The sequence below is a fragment of the Mus caroli genome, unplaced genomic scaffold (assembly GCF_978045245.1).
Source record: "Mus caroli unplaced genomic scaffold, Mus_caroli_1 scaffold_20, whole genome shotgun sequence".
Taxonomy (NCBI): Eukaryota; Metazoa; Chordata; class Mammalia; order Rodentia; family Muridae; genus Mus; species Mus caroli.
Window position 1 is genome coordinate 15,236,966 of NW_028227275.1, and position 25,075 is coordinate 15,262,040.

At 48.3% G+C, this 25,075-nt stretch overlaps 1 protein-coding gene across 10 annotated transcripts; it reads right to left on the reverse strand.

The window, feature by feature from the left end:
• Positions 1 to 1,265: 1,265 nt before the first annotated feature.
• On the reverse strand, positions 1,266 to 17,910 carry Pprc1 (PPARG related coactivator 1). 10 transcript variants are annotated; one of them, XM_085833791.1, is made up of 14 exons: positions 17,709 to 17,910; positions 12,696 to 12,869; positions 11,940 to 12,086; positions 11,736 to 11,828; positions 8,763 to 11,616; positions 8,521 to 8,574; positions 6,726 to 6,783; positions 5,908 to 5,975; positions 4,379 to 5,102; positions 2,767 to 2,904; positions 2,590 to 2,659; positions 2,356 to 2,477; positions 1,824 to 1,975; positions 1,266 to 1,609 (listed from the first exon to the last, which is right to left on the reverse strand). In XM_085833791.1, the coding sequence occupies exons 1-14, from the start codon at positions 17,859 to 17,861 to the stop codon at positions 1,506 to 1,508; spliced, it is 4,911 nt and encodes a 1,636-aa protein (XP_085689917.1). In that variant the 5' UTR covers positions 17,862 to 17,910; the 3' UTR covers positions 1,266 to 1,505. The 10 variants fall into 10 exon arrangements, with proteins under 10 accessions (XP_085689917.1, XP_085689916.1, XP_085689915.1 ...); XM_085833790.1 differs by having other exon boundaries at positions 5,908 to 5,978; XM_085833789.1 differs by having other exon boundaries at positions 2,590 to 2,653; positions 11,727 to 11,828.
• Between the last annotated feature and the right edge of the window lie 7,165 nt (positions 17,911 to 25,075).

Consider the following 25,075-nt stretch of genomic DNA (forward strand, 5'->3'; position numbering starts at 1 on the left):
TCTTCATGCACAGGCCTAGGAGCTCTCACTGGAGAGTAGGCAGCAGGAGAACCGGGATTCCAGTCCAGCCTGCACAGCTCTACAGGATTTAGAAAGGGACGGTGTAAATGCTAGCCATGCAAGCATAAACACCTGAGTTCAGATCCTTGACGTGGCTGTACAAGCAGGGCACAGTGGCCTGCATCAGTAGTCCTAGGGCTGGCAGGGTACTGATGACCCTGGAGCTCACTGGCTAGATTTCTCCTTTCAAAAACAAAGGGAGGGGGCTTGGAAAGATGGCCAGTCTGGCCTAGAATGCAAATTCTAGAACAGCTAAACATTTGAGCCTGTTTCAAATAAACGTGTCAGATGAGGTGTGGTGGCACACACCTTTAATCCCAGCATCCAGAAGGCAGAGGCAGGAGGATCTTTTGAGTTTGAGGCCAGCCAGGGATTCTTGCCTCAAACAAAAAACACAAAGGTGGGGTACGAGATGGCACCCAGAGATGGGTCACACTGCCACACACAATGTATGAACGTGTATGTTCACATACAATTATCCTTCCCCCCAAAAGGGTGGCTGCATTAGCTCAACAATACAGCTCTTGCTTCCCCAAGTCTGAGACTCTAAACTCAACCCCACCCAGTGCTTCAATAACAAAAAAGGACCAGGGGGTGGTTTAGTGCCTAAAACCTTTGTCTAACAAGAAGGACCTGAGGGATTGATTCTCCAGGGCCTCCAAACTGCCGGGTGTGGCAGGTGGAGAATGGCTTCCTAGGGGCACAATGGCCAAACCAGTTTAGTGAGCTTCAGGGCTGTGAAGAGGTCAGCACTCCTCGTGAGGTTGGTCTAAGAAACCGTCCTGCCTCTGTCCACACATATGCTGCCTCCCACACACATACAGAACAGGCTGGGCATGGAGAGTGCTTGTCTAACATACACTAAGTTCTGGGTTCAATGCAGAGCATCATATAAACCGGATGTAGTGAATCCTAGCACTTGGGAGATGGAGGGGCAGAGGCTCAAGGTCATCTTTAGCTACACAGTGAACCAGGATGCAGGAGTCTGTCAAAATATAAACTTCACATGCCTTTCAAGTTTGAGAAGTTTTTCCTGACTTATTTTACATGTGACAGATGTGAGAAGCCAAGTCAATGTGACCTTACACCTAGCTAGAAGAGGGCCTAGGAACTGAGTGACGGACTTACTGTATTCAGAGAAATACCAGATAGACATTGGCACACAGAAAAGACACGTTGGAGTTCCCTCTAGTTCATGTTTATTAGAGTTCCCTTCCCCCCAGAACCACCTTACATAGAAATCCAAGTTAGTTTGTTCAACACCTGTTATTAAAAACCAAATACCACTTAAAAATCCCAATTTAACACATTTTTATTGAACTTTTTCTCCATTTCCTTATAAAACAGTCATTTTCCATACTAGCAGCTCTCCCCTAGAGTTGGGGAGGGGGTTGAAAGAGGCTGGACACCTCCAGAGAAAATGGGTGGGGGAGGAATGCCCAGGGTTACCTCCGGAGGTTCTTCTGAGCCTGTTTCAACAATGTATCAAAGTCAAGTGAATCAAATTTGCTCTTTACAGGAGCAGGATCAAAGTCTTCACGATTGGAGTCTACAGAAGCAGAAAGGGACAAAAATTACGGTCTCTTACCACACTTCTCAAACGGGAGCCATGGCCATCCAAGAAGTGGAGAGAGGCAAACTGCCCTGCTTGTGACGAACATGGGAGGCCCCTCCCACTCACCCACTCTGGGGTTCTCTGTATGTCAAACCCAGAGCTAGCTTTCCTCTCAAATGCTGTCAAGAAGCCCGTCTCCATCACTCACCAAGGTCAGAGTAACTCCTCTTGCAGAACTGCCTTCGGCCCCCAAAGCAGAGATCAAAGGGCTGCTCGTCTGCCTGCCGCAACTTGTGGCCACTCTCAATGGCTGCAAATGCCTCTTCAGCATAACGGTAAGTGACGAAACCATAGTTGTCACTAGAGGAGAGGGTGAGCCATTTGGGCACAGAGGTGTTTCTTCTCATTTCCCCAATGGCCAACCTTCTGATTATAAAAATGAAGGGGACCGGGCAGTGATGGCCCACACCTTTAATCCCAGCACTTGGGAGGCAAAGGCAGGTAGATTTCTGAGTTCAAGGCCAGCCTGGTCTACAGAGTGAGTTCCAGGACAGCCAGGGCTACACAGAGAAACCCTGTCTCGAAAATAAAAAACAAAAAAACAAAAACAAAAAAAATCCCCACAAAACCAAGGGGACCCTGCCCAGCCCAGCCCAGCCCAGCAGAAGACAGGGAAGACAGAGAAACATCAAGGCATAAAAATTTAACAGGAAAAAAAAAATCCCAACTTTAAGACTTACCCTTGGACACGAAAATGAATGGTACACTCCTCAATTTCTCCAAAAACAGAGAACCTCTGTTTCAGCTCTGACCGAGTCATTCGGCCAGGTATTTTCCCAATGAAGACCACCCTTCTCTCTTCCTGTATTGGATAAAGGAACAGTGACTGTGGCTATGAGCCAAAGCTATGGCTGGTGATGATTGAGCTCAGCACACAGTAAGCCCCTCCCCCCATGACCTGCTGCCCTACTCACTATTGCACGCTCCTTCTGCAGCACTCTCTGCCTTTGGTAATGGTCATTTGCACGGTGGTAAGAGCTGTACCTGACAAGAGAGGTACCGTCAGTCCCCAGACAAGTCAAGACTCAGAACTCTCGGGCACCCACCCGGCATCCTAGATACACCGCCCTCAAACACATGGCCATGCTCACCGCCGCCTCCGGTCACTTCTCCTGCAAGGGGACACAGAGGGAGACCGGCTTCTGGAACTGGACGATGAGGAGGAAGAGGAGGAGGAGGAAGAGGAGGAGGAACACCTTCTGGACCGTCCAGAGGAACTGCAGCTGGACCTGTAATAAAGACCGTGAAAAGGATGGGAATGGGACGGGTAGGTCAGAGCCGCCTGTCAGGAGGCTCAGCACCACGGATGAAGGGAAGAGCAAGGGTTTCAGGTTTTCTTTGCAGGAAACAGCCTTCATACATTTTTTGATATGTCAAGCATTTTTACAGTTTTACCTATTTTTACTACCTTTCCCCCGAGATGGAGAATCTTACTACACAGCCCAAGCCAGCCTTTAAATGGAGATTCTCCTGTGGCTCCCTTGCCAGCACTGGGACTGTGCTGGCACGTACAGTTCTCTTTTTGATGCTGAGGATTATACCAGGGCCGTCTGCATCCTTGACTCAGCTCTATTACTACTAATTACTGCTGTTTTCTACTGCACCACTGAAAACGGGAAACCACTTAACAAATGGGAAAGAGGAAGGACATTCAGGGAGACTCGGGGGACGGAGGGCTCGCTAACCCTAGTTTTCACAGCTACTCCACAGTGCTGGGGTAAGGTACCAGTCCGAGTTCTAACTGTTCTCCTGCCATATCTCAAAGGAATACCATAACCAAGGTGAGAGGGAGGTTACCATGTCAGGACTACTGTTCAGAGCCATCCTCTGAAGATAGGTATCAGTGCTAAAACACTGTTTTTTGTTTGGTTGGTTTTTGTTTTGTTTTGGTTTTAGTTTGGTTTTTTGAGACAGAGTTTCTCTGTATAGCCCTGGCTATCCTGAAACTCACTTTATATACCAGGCTGGCCTCGGAACTCAGAAATCCACCTGCCTCTGCCTCCCAAATGCTGGGATTAAAGGCATGCACCACCAGGCCCGGCTTTTTTTTTTTTTTTTTTTTTTTTTGAGACATATATCCCAAACTCTGTATGTAGCCAAGGATAATTTAACCTGTGACCCTTCTGCCTCCATCTCCTAAGTGCTAGGATTACAGGCTGTAGCATGTCTAAGTACGAGGTGCTGGGAGTCAAACCCACGGCTTCACACACACAAGGCAGGCACTCTAACTGATCTACAACCGCAGCACATCCCACAGGGGACCTTCCTTCTTTTACAATCATCATGTGTGTGGAAAAGTATGCATACAGAGGTCAGAGGATAACTGTTGAACTCTTTTGTTTCATTCTAGCATATGGTTCTAGGTTCACACTCAGGTTAGCAGCATGCATCTTTACCTACTGAGCCATCTCACCAGCATGTAAGATTAACCCACTACCCTGCCTTAGCACCAAGAAAATACCGAATACCACGTATAAGCACCACTGTAATAGTATGACGTAACCCAATTAGACCAACTGCATCTACCCAAGGCACATCTCTCAAGTAAACAGAAACTTCAGGAGTATCCCAGACTCCAACCATCCAGAAAAAGAATAGAGCCACAACGACTCAAAGTACATGAGTTAGCCCATGGCCTTTTCAAGTTAACCAGAGTGCAGGAGCTTCCCAAAGGACAGAAGCTAACAGGCCATCAAAGCTCACCTTCGCCACCTCTTGTTGGGGGGGGAGAAGGACCTGGACCTGGACCGGGATCGGGATGAGGAAGACACCGATGAGGACGAGGACGCTCCACTGGTCCGGCTGGACCCAGAGCTGACAGAACGGCTACTGCGGCCACGGCGGCCTTGCCAGCCCCGACTTGAGGGGCTGACTGATCTGCAGGCTTTCCGGTAACAGCGCATTGACTGCTGCTTGTCTGAGGGCTCAGAGGGAGTCCTAGCGTTTATTTCATTCCGGCAGGGTGAAGCCTCAGGGGACAGCAAGGTGGATGGGGCAAAACAAGGCGCTGAAGGATCTGCCTGCTCAATGTTAGTCCTGTGATCAAGTGGCTCCTGGGAAGTAGCCGTGCATGGGAGTGGGGGTGCAGCTGAGCCCAATGACAACACAGGTTTGATGGTGATGTCCTGATGGCGCTTGACATTCCATCGGGAGCCCATCTCTGAAATGACTAGGGCAGGCATCCTTTTTGGGGGTGTCCTGCTTCGGACACAATAGTCATGGTCCCCAGAGCCCACGTGGACTGGACTAGGGCCGTGGGCCCCTTCTTGGAGGCAGGCTGTAGCTGGAGGTTTGGCCTCTGTAATTCCTTCAGGCTTCAGGGTTCCCTCTTGGCCGGTGGATTTAGGAGATTTGGCTTTGGCCAACAGTGAGACAGCAGCCAGGGGTTTCCATAACTGGTGGGGAGGGGTAGCTGGAGGGGTGAGCCCTGTGGGGGAAGGGAGGATGGAGATAGCAGGGTGAGATCCAGTTTTATTCTCCAAACTCTGTGTATCTAGGCTCAAGCTCCCACTTCTCAGTGTGTCCTTACTAACATCGACAACGGCCCAACTTCTCTCACTACCTGAGGTCAGCCACTCAACTACCTAATTAACCTTAGCATTTTCATTCTTAAGTGTACTCCTCCACCTAGCCTTACCTAATGTCTAGGTTGCACCGTACCTAGACTAGTACCATAAACTTACCTACTTCCCTTCTGGCTCCATACCTGTCTGTCTTCTTGATTCCTGCTAGGCAAACCATCCAAAATAATCAACGTGAGAATGCCTTTTCAATTGTTTCTCCAATACATATGCAGGATGAAGTTCAAGCAGCTTAATACGGCATTCAAAGTTCCCATAATCTGAGCCCTAGCTTACCTCCTGCTTGTTCTCTGTCCATTATCCTAACTCAGCCTCGACACTCTGGGTCAAACCAAACCACATACAGAGCTGCAGGTAACAAACTAGTCGCTCCTGTTGTTCAGTCAGGCCGTCCATTCATCCCCTAAAAGCTACCATCCGACCAACAGCAGTGATTGTTTTCAAACCTCAGCTTAGGACCTTCTATATAATCCTCCCCTTATTGTTCCTCACTTCCGATTGAGTATCGGAAACATCTGCCCCCTTGACCATGAGCACAACAATGGAGATCAGATAATGTCTGTACCCAACGCCGACACACACTTGATGCACAGCATATGTGCAGACACATGTGCTGTACTGACTAAGAGCTGGAGTACAACCTGAACCCACCTGCCACGTTGGCCAGTTCTGGGGCTTGTAACCGGTCTAGGGGTTTCTTCTCCTGGGGAGTGTCAATGCTGCTGGCAGGGGGGAAAAGGGAAAGCCTGGTTCATTGCCTCAATATCTTGTACATCTGCTTTCCTCAAAAAGCAATGAAAGGTGTATGGGGGGAGCAGGGGGAAGGATACCCAACGTGGCCCCAGTAATCTCCCTCTAGCACAGAAGGGCCTTAGTGACCAAGGTGTAGATGGGGCTTACTCAACATTGCCAAACTTCAGGAGGCTGACTAGGCAGAATCATCAATGAAATGATCCTGCACAGCCCCCACCTCCTCCTTCAGTCAAAAACCTTGCCTACCAAGCTCAAATTTAACTGAAACCAGTATAAAGGACATGTTCAGCAGACAGGAATGTGAAAAATGAGGCCTTATTGTTAGAATGCTACAAAGTAAAGGGGTTCTAGTACCCTGCCCTCCAAGGAATTAGGGGAAGCCCCAGGCATCCCCCTCCACCCCCTGCTTTAGTTGGTCCCCTCACCAGCACTGAACAAGCTTTAAGTCTGATAATGGAAGAAAAAAAATCCCAAAGAATATTTTGCCATAAATTAAGGGGCACCTCCAAGGCACACAGAATTTCTGATAGTGCATACCCCTCCCCCAAACTCATCACCCATGACAGGGTGGTAACAGAGAAGGGGACAAAAACTGGGGGAAGACACTAGAGTCGATGAACATCCCTGCCACAAAGGTGTCCAGTTGCAAGTCCTGGAGTGCTGGCTGGCTGCTGACCAACAGCTGTAGGGTAACTCGCTCATATCTCCATACTTACCCTGAGTTTCCTACAGCCAAGCTGTCAGCAGAAGCCGGGAGAGGACACTCCTTTTTGGCTGTAAAGAAATCATATTAGTTAAAAGCCCAACCAGATGTTCCAAACTGAGGTGGCATAGAAGTGCATTCTTATCAAAATGCATTCCTTTTTTTTTTTAATTATTTGTTTATTATATGCAAGTACACTGTAGCTGTCTTCAGACACTCCAGAAGAAGGCATCAGATTTCGTTACAGATGGTTGTGAGCCACCATGTGGTTGCTGGGATGTGAAACTCAGGACCTTTGGAAGAGCAGTCGGCGCTCCTAACCGCTGAGCCATCTCACCAGCCCCAAAATGCATTCTTATCCAGAGAAGAAATAAGCCAGCTTTGCCTACATACCCCGACTGAGCTCAGATCCAGTCTCCTCTAGTGCTATCTCATCAATGAGACTGAATTATTTCTTTTCTGCCCAGAAATACCCACTCCCAACTGAATGTGAGACTGAGTCCAAATTGATGGACTAACCATACATTGAAATAGGGTCTAGGTCTGGAGCCCAGCAGGCCTGTAACTCACCATGTAGAGGAGGGTGGCCTAGAACTCAGATCTGTTTCCCAGTGAGGGGATTAAACGGACACACTATACTTGACCTTAGACTTATCCAGCAACTGAATCCAGGACCACGGCACAGGAAGCACAGCTTCTCCCATGAAAGGGAAACTACATCTCTAACACACAGCCTTCCTGTCTCACTCTTCTGTTTTATACTCTACCATGTACTCTGCAAAAACCTGTTACCAACTCAAGTGTCATCTGTGCAGTCTTTGCTCCAATGATACAGTAAGTTCTTCTAGAAGAGAATATAGTAACCTCCACAGCCCACAGCACCTAGCACCCTGCTTTGTCTTGAGAAAATCAAGTTCTTCATTGTCTTCTAAATGAACCTCACCCTCCACCCCAGACAGGGTTTCTGTCTGCCTGCAACTCACTCTGTAGACCAAGCTGGTCTGGAACTGAGAAATCCACCTGCTTCTGCCTCCTGAGAGCTGGGATTAAAAACATGCCACAATGCCTGGCTCCAAATGCATCTTAAAAAAAAAAAACTTATTTACTTTATGTATATGAGTGCTCTATCTGCACGTACACCTGCACGCAAGAGAGCATCAAAAATCACTTAGTTGTTAGACCGGCAGTGGTGGCACACACCTTTAATCCCAGCACTTGGGAGGCAGAGGCAGGTGGATTTTTGAGTTCGAGGCCAGCCTGGTCTACAGAGTGAGTTCCAGGACAGCCGGAACTATAGAGAAACCCTGTCTCGGAAAAAAAGAAAAAAGAAAAAAACAAAAAACCTCAATTAGTTGTGAGCCACCATGTGGTTGCTGAGAATTGAACTCAGGACCTCTGGAAGATGAGCAGCTGGTGCTCATAACTACTGAGCCGTCCAAATGCATCTTATAGGAACCATCCAATACCTCTGTTTCTCTGCCTTGTATGCTACATATATTCTATCAAATTCCACCTCTCAAAGCTCAACTGAAGAGCTGTTTCCCTGTAGAAAAAGTCCCCATCAAATCCCACCCTCCCTGCATCCTCTCTTTATCTACTTTTCTAATTACTAACCCTATACCACCATGTCCCTGACTATTCTCCCCGAGGAAATGCTGTCTCCCTGTGCCAATTAAATGTTAAATGGCTCTTCTGATGGTTTAGACGGTGCCTACCCTCTACCCCAGTTCATGCCGCTATGAGACTGAACCCAAAGGAAGCACAGACGAGAAGGAGGAGCTGGAGCAGAACTGCCTAGGTTTCCTCACCTTCGGACTTCTCAAACTGCTCCAGCAGACTTGACAGGTCTGATGCTTCGATCCCTGTGAGAACAACACAAGATTAAAATCTAGCCCTCACCAACTGAGCTTCTAGGTCCCGAGAAACCCCTTCGCTTCTCCACTCACATGCCTCCCAGTGCACCAGAGTGAGTGAACCCAGAGAGCTGCACACAGCAAGATCTCCCAACCCCTACACCCTTCTTGTACTAAGCGCACCGTCTGTCACTCACCAATCTCACTGATGAAAGCCTGTACCACATCCTCAGGACCCTGAGCACGTGGGGTGGGCAGGAAGGACAGCTTCCTTAGACGGGCTGGATGGACAGCAGGCAGCTTTGCAACAGTGCTCTGCTTTGGCACGGGAACAGACTTGATAGCTGTAGAGACGGGCTTCTCCTTTGGTCTGCTCTCCTGGGTCTCAGGCTTTAGCCTCTCTGATACAGACTCCTCAAAAATTATACCCTCAGTAGACAGAGCCGATGGAGCCTTGATCTGGGGACTCTGTACCAAGGTGGACACTTTGTGTTCCGATCGGGGAGATACAGGCACTGGCTGAGCCTCCGGCTTTGTAGGTTCTACTGGTGAAGCTGCGGGGCTGGCCGGCCCAGAGCTTAGGGAAGAAGTCACTGGCTCAGGAAGCACATCTTCAGGAGGACCAGCTGGATCACTACTGGGTTCCACGTGGGACAGAGGAACAGCTCTTCCAGTAGGGACTGAAGACAACGGAGGTGGAGAAACAGTAGACCAAAAGGGAGGCTGTTGCAGCCCTGGGCCCCACCCAAGGGACCCATAGGCACAGCTGGAGCTGTAAGGTGAAACTGGTGCAGGAGGGGGTACCCAAGGCACATTGCAAGTTGGGGGCACAGCATAGGTACCAGGAGTACCAGATACTATGGGCATCGTTGGTGGTGGGGGCAGACAAGAATAGCCCGGAGGGGACACAGAGGGGTAACAAGACCAGGGTGGCACAGGGGCATACTGAGTATAGGGGTCAGGTGGCATTTGTCTCATTGATACTGGAAGTCCAGGAGGTTGCAAGGGAGGTGGGGGCAGGCTGGGGACTCCGTGGCCACTTGAAGGAAGAGGAAGCAGAGGGGGTATGCTCGGAGGAAAAGGCAAAGGAGCGGGCACTGTGGAAGGGATGGGTCCAGCAGGAGACACAGACTGCAAAGGAGGAGGGGGTGGTCTAACTGCAAGTGGCATCTCATGAGATGACACCTGTTCAGAATGAGTTGAAACCATAAGTTTGCTTGCAGATGGCTCAGGAGTAGGGGAAGCAGGATTAGAACCCACAGACACAGTCTCTGGTACAGCTATAGGGCTTCTCTGTGGAGCTGTCTTCCTGGTTGGGGCTGATGGAACAAGACAAGGGATATCTGCCAGCTCTGTGGGGGTCTCTGGGAGACTAGGCCACTTGCCAACTGGGGGCTGAGAATTCCTGTCTTCTGTTTCTGTTTGCCGCTGCTGCCTTCGCTGTCGGTACTCAGATAGGCTGAGAGGCCGAGGTTTGGCTTCCTGGGTTGTAGCGCTGGTATTACCTTCCACCTTCAGAGGACCTACAACATCCTTGCCTTCAGGGGTGCCAACCTTAGGATGGTCTGCGGACTGTAGGGAAGGACGACTCCCCTGAGCTGCTGCTGCTGCTGCTGCTGCACGCCTAGGATCAGTGGGTCTGCACTTAACTACCACAGGCTCTGCTGGAGCCAGGTCATTTGGAACAGGGTCAGCTGCCACTGTGTTTGCTAGGACAGCATCAGCTGGAGACAAGTTACCCGAAGTGGGGATAGACACTGCAGGTTCAATTCCTTTCTTGTCAGCCAGGACTGAGCTAGTCAGGTTTGGGCCTACTGGGAGAGAACCAACCAGCTCTGTACCAGATGAAGCCTGGTCAACAGGTACAGCATTGCCAACTGCAGAGGCATCACTTTCAACAGAGTCAACAGGCATGGAGTCAGCTTGAGCAGAGTCATTTAATGAGAGAGTGGGGTTGGCTTGGCTGGTCTCAAGCAGCTTAGGACAGAGATCCAGAGCATCTTCTTCAGCAGAACTATCCTGTCCTGCACTTCTCTCTAAGTTCTCGGACTCCGTCTTCTCTAAGGCAGCTGCCCAGGCCCGAGCCCAAGCCCGTGGCTTCCCTCTGCTCTGAGGGGCAGCCACCTCTCTCTGAAGCTCTTCGTGGGGCTGTTTCTGTGAACTGCCTGCCTGAGAGTTCACCTCTGCAGACACAGTAGACTGTCCTCGAGAAGATGACCTCAGCCGCCTGGTACAGCCTTCCACACAGGCTGCGGGCTGTTCCTTGTTCTTCTTCTTCCTGCCCTTTCTGGGAACTTTCTGAGAAACCTGACTTGCACTGGCAGGTAGGCTCTGAGGTTCCTTGGATGTCAATGACTCCATGATTTCCCTGGGCTCCGATAAGCAGGCGGAGCTCAGTGGTAATTCTTGATCAGGGCAAGGAGCAACTTCAGGCACAGCAGCTTCTGTCTCGGACTCCATGGTGGGCATGAGTAACTGCAAGGCAGGACTGCTTCCTAGAGACTCATCCAGGAGCACAGACTGGGATCCAGAAGGAATCTGCCGCACCACGACTGGGATCTCGAGGTCATCACCAGTTGTGGCTGCCTGGCCAACAATCTCCAGCACAACACAGCCCTCAGGCAGCGTCAACTCGTCAGCATCAGCCTGTCCCTGGAGTTCACCCTCAAGGGATGCCAAGTGGGTGAGGTTGGGCAAGCAGTAGGGATGCATGGCCCGAACCAGCTCACTCAAGGAGGAGATGCTCTCGTCGCCAGGGGCTGACGCTGGCGCATCTGCTGCCTCGGCTGTGCCTTCTTCCTCAGGGCATGCCAGGTGCATGGGGAAGTCCAGCACGTTCACCGAGTTGTCGAGTTCACCAGCAAGCATCTGACCACTGAAACCAGCGACCTCCTCCTCCTCTTCCCCATCACTGCGCTGCTGGGGAGGAGGGGACTGACCCCATCGAGGTCTTGGTCTCGAGGGTCTCCAGCTAGGCAGCTTAGGGGAAGAAGTTTCCAAGAAAGGAGGCGGAGAGAAGTCCCATGGAGAATCTGCAAGAGGCATCTCAACCTACAGGAGAAGCACAGACTCAGAGGTACTCCGCAGCACATGCTTTCCCGATGCTGCCTCTCCACGCCCTCCCCATCTGTGAGTTCAAAAGGGTCCTAGGTCAGACTTACCCCACTCACCCGACTACTTCCTGTGCTGGGCCCCAAAGGGTCAATTGGGGTGATAAGGTCACGTTCTGGGGGTGTCCGAGAGAGATTGAGCAGCTTGTGCAGCTGAGAGGAAGAAAGGCCCCCATCAGTTTGTGCACAGCTATATGAAGAGGCTCCCGGACCTGGTTGGAACCTTTGGACTAGCCCTGTATCCCTCCCTGAGGCCATACTCACAGAGGAGCTCTCCCGAGGGGACACAAGCAGCTCTGAATCAGGAATGGTGTCAAAAGGGGACAGGTTCTCAGAATCTGCATTGTCCAAGATCTCCGTCAGAGCTGTGAGCAGCGACATTTCATTCTGGTCCTCCAGAGATAACCTGCTCTGCTCCAGAAAGACAAGAGGACCCCCCACAAGATCTCTAATAACCTTCTAGGCCATAAAAAGAACTAAATGCCAGGAGACTTAGTCTCCCAGACTCACTTCACTTAATTTGCCAGCAAGAAGGATCTGAGTAGTGGGAAGCATGGGTCCCATCTTTCACTGTTCACCCAACTCTCCGGTTCTAACGGAGAGGCTTAGCTTGAGTCTTAAGCTTGGCTTTCACACTCGTATACACTCAAGTGATACTAAGATGCTCAGGAGACCATCCTAGGCTAGATTGGAATTAGGCTCAAAAGCAGTCTCCATGAACCTCCTCCTGGACACGTAGATCAAAGACCCTGAAAGGAGAATAAGCTTTGGACCATGGTCCAAGCTGAAGGCATCCTTCATGGGCTGTACTCTGAGGGTCTGCAGTCTAATACCATTAAAAAAATAGTAATTTTTTTAAAAAGTTTAAAAAAAAAAATCTTTCAAGGGCTCAGGTTGGGCATCTGATGGGCCAAGGATCTGAGAGAACAAAGCCATCTCTGAAACAACTCCAAAGATTCAAGACATAACGCCCCCTGCAAAGATCCTGTCTGAAGGACTCTAAGCCCTGCCCCAGCTTACCTCTCCAAAATCCTCAATGAGGGATATAAGGGAGGCATCCATGTAGCTCTGCATGGTCTCCAGGAGTGTCTCATCCTGCAGTATCAGTTCCTCCATTTCCAGGTCTTTCTCCCTCAGAGAGGGGCCCAGTCGAGAAAGGCTGACAAAGCTAGAGTCATTCCCGTCCTCATGGACCTAAGGCAAAAGATTTTGGGAGAAGGTGAATTACAAAGACCCAAGTCTTCTGGAGGGCAGCTAATCGATAACTCCATTAAAACCAGGTATCCCGGGGGCTGGTGAGATGGCTCAGTGGGTAAGAGCACCCGACTGCTCTTCTGAAGGTCCAGAGTTCTAATCCCAGCAACCACATGGTGGCTCACAACCATCTGTAACGAGATCTGGCGCCCTCTTCTGGAGTGTCTGAAGACAGCTACAGTGTACTTACATATAATAAATAAATAAATCTTTAAAAAACAAAAACAAAAACAGGTATCCCTCGGGAAAAACAAACAAACAAACAAGTATGCAGCCCTCAATCAATGGGCTGAAGCCAGCATTGCTGCCATGGTCAAAGGTCTGGACTAGCTATGGACAGCCGTACAACTCCGATGCAAAGCTCGGAAGGCAGTGTTCTGGGCACAACAGTTTAGACTCCGCCCGTAAACGGCTGGAGCCGTTAATAAACTGGGGAGCAGAAACATCAAAAAGATAAAGACCGGGCAGCAAGATGGCTCAGCTGGCTTACTTCAAAAGCCAGATGGACAACCCAAATTCAATCCCCAAAACCCACAGAAATGTAGAACAAACCCACAAAGCTGTTCTCTCACCAACCCACATGCACACCAGAGTACTTGCTCACCCATACTCCTCACAGAAAGACCTAAGTCCACAGAAACAATGGTAACAATAGGGAAGGTTTGGGAGTTGGGTTTGGGGGTTTGGTTTTTTCTTTTTTTTTCTTTGAGACAGGGTTTCTCTGTGTAGCCCTGGCTGTCATGGAACTCAGTTTGTAGACTAGGCTTGGCCGTCACTCAAGAGATCCACCTGCCTTTGCCTCCCAAGTGCTGGGATTAAAGGCACAGCATACACTTTTAACATAAATGCTGGAAAAACTAAAGCAGAGGACTATATGGGCGTTTGAGACCAGACTGGCCAGTAAGCAAAGGCTGGCTGGGCAATGATAGCACACGCCTTTAATCCCAGCACTTGGGAGGCAGAGGCAGGCGGATTTCTGGGTTCAAGGCCAGCCTGATCTACAGAGTGAGTTCCAGGACAGCCAGAGCTACACAGAGAAACCCTGTCTCGAATACAAACAAACACAAACAAACAAAGAAAAGGCTGTCACAGGGGAAATCAGTGTTTGTTAAGAATCCATCTGCATTGTTACTTTTTAAAAGAGGAAAATAATAGATCCCCAATTCCTTTGGGACAATATGACTGATTTATATTCTCCTATGCATCACAGAGTGATTTATGTGTGCCTGTGCTCCACTGTTACCATAATTCCTAACCATGTCTTACACTCAACTAATAGTCACACTCTCTTTTCTTCTTTGGTGCTGAAGACTAAACCCACTCTAAGACTCCACAACTGAGCTGTACCTCTAGACCCAATAATGGTGAGCCACAATATGTCAACGGTTGTTCTTCACCGCCCCGACCAAATGGGAGCTAAAGAGAAAGCTTGACTGCAGAGATGGAGAGGCCCCGCCTCACACACTTCTGTGAACTAGCAGTGTCTTCAGCTTTGTCATCAGGTAGGGCCCGCTCAAACCTGTCAAGTGTCATAGGCAGGGCAAGGGCAAGGCCCAAATGGAACTGGTGAGGCCAGAGCTGCGGCTAAGCTACCTGCCCTTGGAAGCATGGGATAAAGGCCCCACAACAGACTCAGTCAGACAGACACCAACTCCTCCTGCGGCAAAGAGAAATGGGGCACTGGGACACCTCCAAAAGAAAAAGCAACAGGTGTGACCATACCCCTCAGGCACCCGGTCCTTTTAAAAGGTGGAGCTGTAGGGCCCAGGGAAAAAAACAGGCTGGTTTAGGACACTTCTTAGGAGTCTGTCTAGGCCCAAAGCTAAAGTGAGAAGGCAGCAGGTTTTAGGGACTAACCCCTCCCACCCAGGTCTTCAACCTGTAATTACAACCCGAAGCTAAATAGCGCATGGCTCAGCAAACAGTCATCGGTGAGCAAGTAGCCTGCATCTCTAGTTGCCCTGCCTCCTTCTACAGTCCAACCACTAGGCCAGACTGGTCCAGCTCTATAAACCATTCATCTCTACCTCCTCCCGGCAGGTGCTGGAGGCCAAGACAGAGACATCTACCTCCCTTTACATGGCTTCACCCACATACTTCACACTGCCTAGGTACAACCATTCCCAATGGCTAAAGGATAAGGCCAAGCCACAAGTGAGCCCGCCACTAGCATTAACTCGAGACCCCTCAGTTGGCTTCCTCACACCAATTTTGCTCATCCAGAATCCAAAGCCAAATTTCTATTTTGACACAAAGTCTCATGTAGCATGGACTGGTCTTGCACTTCTATGAAACCAAGGTTATCCTAAACTCTTGATTCTCCTACCTCTAAGCCCAGCCCAGAGACTTTTTAATGTTTCTATATACTTTAAAACATATGACTAGTTGATCCAGGATTAACAACGAAAAAAACACAGCCAGGCAGTGGCTTAGCTTAATGCCAGCACTTGGGAGGCAGAGGCAGGCAGATTTCTGAGTTTGAGGCCAGCCTGGTCTACAGAGTGAGTTCCAGGAATGCTATACAGAAAAACCCTGTCTCGAAAACAAAAAAAAACAAAAACAAAAACAAAACAAAAAACCAACAACAACAACAAAAAAAAAACAAACAAACCAACAAAAAAAAAAAATCAAGTAACTTGTCATTTCCTAAGACCATCATAAATCCTGCCAAAAGACAGCGCTGCCTTCTTTTTTTGTTTGTTTTTCGTTTTTCCAGACTGGATTTCTTTGTGTAGCCCTGGCTGTCCTCGAACTCACTTCTGTAGACCAGGCTGGCCTTGAAACTCAGAAATTCGCCTGCCTCTGCCTCCCAAGTGCCGGGATTAAGGGCGTGCACCACCACACCCAGCAGCACCGCCTTTTATTGATCCCAGCACTCAAGAGGCAGAGACAGGAGGATCTCTAAGATTAAGATGACAATCAAGACTTCACAGGGAGAAATAAAAAACGCATTCAATGGTATCTTACCGCTCTTAGCATGGGATTCAAATTCCTTACAATGGCTTATGCTTTGCTCTTCCTGCCAGCCTCTTCAGCTTGTCCTCTACCATCCCACCCTTCTTCTGCTAGGCTGGCCTCACAGTTCTTCCCATAAGCCATGCCTTTGATCTTCACTTCCTATTCCCTTTGAGAAGTTTTCCACACAGCCTTAGGAGTCTCAATTTAAAAGGACTCTTCCATTTGTAGACTTCAAACTAGATTTCTGATGACTATATAATCCAAACTAACCTGCACTTTCCTTCAGCTTTACTATGTCTATCCTGAGCTCAACTTAGGATACGGCAGGGACCACATCTGTGTGGTTTAGCAACACATCTGTACTTAAATATGACACCTTGATAACTATTGGGTTGGCAGACCATGTAACTTCTACTGTTGCTGGATCTTAGACCCCTACTGTCTCTCCCAGATGATGAACAGTGCTGACCACAGAAGTTGTAAAAAGTTGGGAGGAAAAAGGATGGTTGATCCCAGAGCATGCCCCGAAAGTCATTCCCCCCTAGGCTGTTTTGCTGGACCTAGTATTACTGGGAAGCCTGCAATCAAACCTCGTATGGAGTTGCTGTCAAAAAGACAACTAATTCCTGCTCACTTCACTGCAAACCTGATTTGAGCATTTTCGGAAGCCCAGCACAAAACATTTTTCCTGACCCATTAAATGTTCAACTACATACATTCGACAGTTCTCAAAACACCTCTCATTTTTTTCCCATCTCCATCAAAAATTCCAAAAAGCCTCACACAGATACAATTCCCGAAGCTGTAGCTGAAAATTCACCCAAGCACGCCTTAACTATCTCCTCCCCAAAAAGATGCTAGAAACAAAATGAGGGGAAAAATTAAACTAGACACAGATAAGTTGACACTCCCATGACCCTTGAATCACACATATGAAGGACTGCAGCCAACCAAAACGCCAATGTTTTTGACACACAACTCACTCCAAGACGGGTCAGACAGAAGCCTCGGCGAACTCATTTCTCCACAGCCCTTTAGTCTCAAGTCCTCTAATCCTCTCCTCACACCCTGACATTTCTAGGAAGCCGACTTTGAGAACATCTGGAAAGTCCACCATCTACCGACAGAAGGCGTTGTAGACGCAGGCGAAAGAGGAAAAAACTCCTATGGCTCTGAGCAAAGTTGCCTCCAGCAGTCCCTACCTCCCTCCAGACCAGAGTCCCAGCACAAGCTTTAGAGATGGCGGGAGCGGCTGAGACACACCCAGTTCCCGGCAGTGCAGCTCCGGCGCGGATACTAGATGCCCGACAGCCTGGGACAGGAGCCACGTGGACATCCCTTCCCCGCCCCCACGTGGACCCGCGCCCCGAGCTCCCCCCGCCCCCGCCGGCGAGCCCTACCCACGTGGGCGCCCGCGCCGCCTAGGGGGAGGGGGAGGCAGACAAGTTCTCCCGGGAAATCGTCCCCCCCACACCCCACGTGCTCCGAAAAAGGAACTACAGCGCCAAGCTGGTGAAGCTTCTCCGGCATCCTTAGGAAGAAGTCTTAGCCTTCAACTCCAATCCCGAATCCCTGACGCCCCAGCTAGGGCCACGTTTCTGACGCCCGACACTCACTGTCCCTCTGGCGTGCCCAGGAATCGCCGCAGAGTCCCTGGCTCTGCTGGCATACCCTCCGCAGACAACTTCGGTCTTTTCAGCCCTACCCAACTCCCGCAGCATCGGCACGCAAGTGCTTCCTCCCTTTCCTGTGCCGTCCACGTGTCACCGCCCGGCACACGCCGCTTTGCTGCCAGCCGCGGGCCGCCGGCCACCCTCTCACCTGCTCCGCGGCGCTCCCGGAGCCCCCGGTCCCATGCGGCGCTTGGCTTCGACTCGCCCAACTGCCGCCACGCACTCCACCGCCAGGGTCAGGACCCGGGCCCCCAGTCGGAGGCGGCGCGACTCGGTCTCTCCGTCCCCGGCGCGCCGCCATCTTGGCCCCTGAACACCCAGCGCTGCTCTGATCGCCGGCGCCGCCTCGCCCAGCCGATTGTGGGAAAGGAACTACATCTCCCGAAGGACACTGCAAGACTACGAATCCCAGAAGACCATGCAGCGAACCACTTTGCAACCTGGAAAAAGATGAGGACCCTGACCTCCCTCGAGGATTTCTGGGAATTGTAGTCTCTGAAGGAAGATTAGCGGGTAGTGCTGTATGCGCATTGTAGGGCTCTCTTTTGACCAAGCTGCTGAGTACGCAGTAGTAAGGAAAATATCACTTTATTTTTTGTTAAATTGCCCAGAGGTTAGACCTCTTTGTTTGATGTTCTACCTCCTGTACTTTCCTTCCACTTTACTTCAAGTCGACCGCTGTTTTCAAGCAGCACCCCCAAGTGGATACTCCCAGTCTAGACACTAACACTCATCTAATCTCATACTGCAGCACTAGTGCAAATGTTTCTATAAAAATACCGCATCTTCCATTCTTTTCGCTACATTCTTACTCAGAAAACTACGTTGGTTTCTCTCTATCAAACTTCTTTCCTACTGCTCCAGAAATCCTTGCCATCCTCCAAGTGTTCTCCTTCACCCAACAGTGGCGGCGCACGCCTTTAATCCCAGCACTTGGGAGGCAGAGGCAGGCAGATCTCTGAGTTCGAGGCCAGCCTGGTCTGCAGAGAGAGTTCCAGGACAGCCAGAGCTACACAGAGAAACCCTAACAAAAACAAAAACAAACCAAACTACCAAACAAAAAAGTGTTCTCCTTCCCTTTGTTTCTCTGCATGGAACTTCTAACATCAAAATAGCCTTTCTGATTATCAAAGCCAACCACGATCCTTTTCTGTATTTTTACACTTCATTCCTATTTCTAATGTTCATTCATTCGTCATATTTTCGGATTTTTTTAAAGATTTATTTATTTATTAAGTACACTGTAAGTACACTGTAGCTGTCTTCAGACACTTCAGAAGAGGGCACCAGATCTCATTGCAGATGGTTGTGAGCCACCATGTGGTTGCGGGATTTGAACTCCGGACCTTCGGAAGCGCAGTCGGGTGCTCTTACCCACTGAGCCATCTCACCAGCCCATATTTTCAGATTTTTTTTTTTTTTTTTTTTTTTTTTGGTTTTTCGAGACAGGGTTTCTCTGTGTAGCCCTGGCTGTCCTGGAACTCACTTTGTAGACCAGGCTGGCCTCGAACTCAGAAATCCGCCTGCCTCTGCCTCCCGAGTGCTGGGATTAAAGGCGTGCGCCACCACGCCCGGCATTTTGTTTTTTTTTTGTTTTTTTTTTTTTTTGTTTTTTGTTTTTTTTTGGTTTTTGAGACAGGGTTTCTCTGTGTAGCCCTGGCTGTCCTGGCACTCACTTTGTAGACCAGGCTGGCCTCGAACTCAGAAATCCGCCTGCCTCTGCCTCCCGAGGGCTGGGATTAAAGGCGTGCGCCACCACGCCCGGCTCTATTTTCAGATTTTTAAAGCAACATTTATTATTACGAAACCTTAGATTATTTGAGGGGGTTAGAGAGAATGCTCAGTAATTGCGATTACTTGTTCTCTCAGAGTATCTAGCATCCCTGTCAGGTAGCTCACGAACACCAATAACTCCAGCTCCAGGTGATATTTAGACCAGACTTTTTTGAGCGGGGGAGGGGGGGCCAGAGGGGGGGGGCGGGGGGGGAAGTATCATTTACGTATGCATGGCATACACATATATTTGATATATTTGATTGCCAATGAGATAGCTCAGCAGCTAAAGGAACTTTGCCACCAAGCCTGAATTACATTCCCAAAGTCCATTAGAAGGTATGGTGGACGGGTTGAAAACTGACTCTCTAAAGATGCCTTTGGGCATCCACACATGTGCATTCACCCTTGCAAACCCATAAACACAAAGTCAGTAAACCTACAGGTCAAAAAAATTTTTTAAGATTTATTTATTTTATGTATGTGAATATACTGTCACTGTCTTCAGACACACCAGAAGAGGGCATTGGATCCCATTACAGATGGTTGTGAGCCACCATGTGGTTGCTGGAAGAGTAGTCAGAGCTCTTAACTGCTGAGCCATCTCTCCAGCCCTGAAAAAAAAAAAAAAAAAAAAAAAAGAACCAGATTATTTGAAATAGTACAAAACTGGGGGCTGGAGAGATGGCTCAGCAGTTGAGAACACTGGCTGCACCCAACCATCCCTAGCTCCAGTTTCAGGGCATCTGCCACCCTCTTCAGTCCTTCACAAGCACTTCATGAAGGTAAAACATTTATACCTACAAATAAATAGTAAGGTAGAACTACTAAAAGAGATTTAACATCTGCTTCTGGCCTCCAAACAAATAAAAAGTACACACATATCAAAATATGTAGCAAGCTAGGTCTGGTGGCACAGGACTGGAACACTGCATGGGGGTGGAGGTGGCAAGAGGATTGTGAGTATATTCAAGACCATGAGCCCATCAGATAGCTTAAACCATAAAGGACCCCAAGGGCCTGAATTATTTCTCTGCAACCTACAAGGTAAAAAGAAACAAAAGAAAATAACTGACTTCTACAAATTGATTGTTCTCTCTTTCTCTCTCTCTCTCACACACTCACACATAAATCATACACACAAAAGCAATAAATAATGTGAAAGAAAGAAAAAAAAATGTAAGAGTTCAAGACCAACCGGGCGGGTGGCATATGCCTTTAATCCCAGCACTCCGGAGGCAGAGGCAAGAGGATTTCTGAGTTCAAGGCCAGCCTGGTCTACAAAGTGAGTTCCAGGACAGCCAGGGCTACACAGAGAAACCCTGTCTCAAAAAACAACAACAACAAAAAAGAAGAGTTCAAGACCAGTGTCCACCATATAGAAAATCTAAAATTAACCAAGCCTATGTGAACCCTGTCTCAACAATAAAAAGAATAGCAACACATACTAGCCACTGTATTGGGGGGAAGGGAGGTTCTTTGAGACAGTGTCTCAGCTAAGCCTGGCCTTAGACTTGTAACAGTCCTGCCTCAGCCTACTGAATGCTGGAATTATAGAGAACTAGCCAGACGGGTGGACTCCAGATTAATTTAAAAGATGGCGTCATTCATTCTGTATGTAATGATGTCACAGTTTGCTTTTTTTCCATGTAGCAATGTGTTAATGAAGTCACTGGGTAAGTGTTCCTGAGAAAACCAGTTCCATTACAGGAACATATAATTATATAAATGTTTCCATTATTTCTTAATCTTCACGTTCATATACTAAGTTATTAAAAAGATCATTGTACACATCCATTAGATAAGTTAGCTTTGGACTCTTGATCCTCCTCTCTTTGCCCTCATGCCTGGCTGCTGGTTTGTTTATTTGTTTGTTTGTTTGTTTACTGTAGTAAAGGGTTGGGAGTAGCTAGTTTAAGATGGGATCTCTGGTAGGCCAGGTTGGCCTTCAATTTTTTACTTTTATATTTTTCCAAGAAAGGGTTTCTCTGTGTAGCCCCAGCTTTGCTGGAACTCACTTTGTAGACCAGGCTGGCCTCTAACTCAGAAATCAGCCTGCCTCTGCCTCCTGAGTGCTGGGATTAAAGGTGTGCTCCACCACTCCGGGCTTGGCATTCAATTTTATCTACAGTCAAAGAGGACCTTGAATTTCTTATCTCCCTGACTTCATATTCTAATTTTTGAGATTTCCGGCATTTGCCGGGAAGTCTAACTCTACTTTAGTTTGGTCTGGCTTGGTTTTAAGAGATAAAGTCTCTGGCCTGGCAATAGTGGTGCACACCTTTAATCCCAGGGAGGGGAGGCAGGTGGATTTTGGAATTCAAGGCCAGCCTGGTCTACAAAGTGAGTTCCAGGGCAGCCAGGGCTACATGGAAAAACCCTGTTTCCTGAGCACCACAAACAAAAACAAAACAAAACAAAAATCCTGTCTCAGGGCTGGTGAGATGGCTCAGTGGGTAAAAGCACCGGACTGCTCTTCCAAAGGTCCGGAGTTCAAATCCCAGCAACCACATGGTGGCTCATAACCATCCGTAATGAGATCTGATGCCCTCTTCTGGTGTGTATTAAGACAGCTACAGTGTACTCACATATAATAAATAAATAAATCTTTAAAAAAAAAAAAAATCCTGTCTCAAAAAAAACAAAACACAACGAAACAACCAAACAAAAAAAGGACTACCTAGGTCTGGCTGTCTTGAAACCTGGTTGATTACGAACTTTTTAAAAATTCTTTTGTTCTTTTTTTTTAATTGATTAATTAATTAATTTATTTATTTATTATATGTAAGTACACTGTAGCTGTCTTCAGACACTCCAGAAGACAGAATCAAATCTCATTACAAATGGTTGTGAGCTACCATGTGGTTGCTGGGATTTGAACTCTGGACCTTCTGAAGAAGGAAGAGCAGTCGGGTACTCTTTTTTTTTTTTTTTTTTTTTTTTTTTTTTTTTGGTTTTTCGAGACAGGGTTTCTCTGTATAGCCCTGGCTGTCCTGGAACTCACTTTGTAGACCAGGCTGGCCTCGAACTCAGAAATCCGCCTGCCTCTGCCTCCCAAGTGCTGGGATTAAAGGCGTGCGCCACCACCGCCCGGCCCCGAGTCGGGTACTCTTACCCTCTGAGCCATCACACCAGCCCTTGTTCTTTTTCAAGATAGGGCTTTTAAAGGTAGCCCTGGATGTCCTGGACCTCTCTAGACCAAGATGGGCTGAAACTGACAGAGATGGATCTGCCTCTGCCTCCTAAGTGTTAGAAGTGAAGGCATTTGCCACCATACCAGGCTCCCTTATTCCTTCCTTCCTTTCTTTCTTTTCTTCATGCCTCTGCTTAGATCTGTATTAAGAAACTTTTATTAGAGGCTGGAGAGAGGGCTGGAGATATGGCTCAGATGTTATGAGCACTGACTGCTCTTCCAGAGGTCCTGAGTTCAGTTCCCAGCAACCACATGATGGCTCACAAACATCTATGATGAGATCTGATGCCTTCTTCTGGTGTGTCTGAAGACAGCTACAGTGTACTTACATATAATAATAAATGAATCTGAGAGAGAGAGAGAGAGAGAGAGAGAGAGAGAGAGAGAGAGAGAGAGAGGCTGGAGCAATGGCTCAACAGCACTGAGATCCAGAGTTCAAATCCCACCACTCATCGGGAATGGAATCCGATGCCTTCTTCTGGTGTGTCTGAAGACAGTGTACTTGTATAAATAGAATAAATAAATTTAAAAGAGAAAGGAAGGAAGGAAGGAAGGAAGGAAGGAAGGAAGGAAGGAAGGAAGGAAGGAAGGAAGCCTTTTGAGCCAGGAATGGTAGTACATGTCTATAATTCCAGATCAGGAGGGTGAGGCAGGAGGGGTAGGAGCCATAAGCATCTTCTTGGATTCAACCAACCTAGTTAGCTCAAGGACTACCTGGAGAGTAAATGTGCAGAGTAAGATGCTGTCTCACTAAACAAAAGAAAACAAACTCCAATTTTGCTCTTCTAGAAAAAGGTAAAAGTTTAGCTGACTAATCCCAGCACTCAGGAAGCAGAGATAAGAGAACTGTTCATGATTTCCAGGCCAGCCTGGACTACAAAGCTGCAGGCCAGCCTGGGCTACATATCAAAACCCTGTCTCAAAAAATAAAAATACAGCTGGGCATGGTGGCGCATCGCATCACATGCCTTTAATCCCAGCACTCAGGGAGGCAGAGGCAGGTGGATTTCTGAGTTCCAGGCCAGCCTGGTCTACAAAGTGAGTTCCAGGAAGGCCAGGGCTACACAGAGAAACCCTGTCTCAAAACAAACAAACAAACAAACAAACAAACAAACAAGACTTGCCTGAGGGGCTGGTGAGATGGCTCAGTGGGTAAGAGCACCCGACTGCTCTTCCGAAGGTCCAGAGTTCAAATCCCAGCAACCACATGGTGGCTCACAACCATCCGCAACGAGATCTGGCGCCCTCTTCTGGAGTGTCTGAAGACAGCTACAGTGTACTTACATATAATAAATAAATCTTTAAAAAAAAAAAAAAACTTGCCTGAGTCCAGGGGTTCAGGGCCAGGCATGCAACAGTGAATTTTAGTCTTTTTTTTTTTTTTTCATTTATTTATTCTATGTAAGTACATAGCTGTCTTCAGACACTCCAGAAGAGGGCATCAGATTTCGTTATGGATGGTTGTGAGCCACCATGTGGTTGCTGGGATTTGAACTCGGGACCTTTGGAAGAGCAGTCGGCGCTCTTAACCACTAAGCCATCTCACCAGCCCCCGTGAATTTTAGTCTTAAAAGAAAAAAATATATGCTTAAAAGAAAAAACTCTGAAGCAGTTTCTCTATGTAGACTTGGATGTCCTAGATCTTCCTTCGTAGACCAGGTTGGCCTCAAACTTACAGAGATCCACCTGTTTCTGCCTCCTAAGCACTGTGATTAAAGGTGTGGGCCAGCCGGGCGTGGTGGCGCACGCCTTTAATCCCAGCACTCGGGAGGCAGAGGCAGGCGGATTTCTGAGTTCGAGGCCAGCCTGGTCTACAAAGTGAGTTCCAGGACAGCCAGGGCTATACAGAGAAACCCTGTCTCCGAAAAAAAAAAAAAAAAGGAAAAAAACAAAAACAAAAACAAAACAAAAAAGGTGTGGGCCAACACTGCCTAGCAATTGCCAAACTGGTGTACAAAGGGAGTTTCAGGACAACCAGGGCTACTTAGAGAAACCATGTCTGAAAAACAAAATCCAAACAAAATGAGAGAGAGAGAGAGAGAGAGAGAGAGAGAATTCCTGAGTGTCCAGTGTATAGGGAGGAGATGTGTGTATTGCTGATACAAGCACAGCCATGTTGGGGACTCACAGCCTTGGATCCATAGGAAAGGCAAGTTCTGCCCCTGCACCCTCAGAAAATGTTGATAGTGTGCACAGAAACTATCGACCACAGCTTCCTGCTCCTGCATGACTGCTCCCCTGCAGACACAGAAGCAAAACTAGTGCCCCTGCTTCCTGATCCAAGTTCAGCTGTATATAGCAAACCAGCTGTGTTTCCTGGCTGCTTATACATCTTCATCAGAGTGCACAGTCCACCCACCCAACCCCAGCTTTCTGTATGTGTTTGTTTAATTCCCCATCATCCATGTCAGGCCACACCCTAAAGCCATGCAGGTCTAAGTGCCAGTACCAGACATGAGTCTGTGGCTCTAGTTTGTCTACAATCTGGCCGCCACAGTACCCTCTTTGCATGTACATGTCCTTGGGGTCACTCCTGAGCACCACAAAAC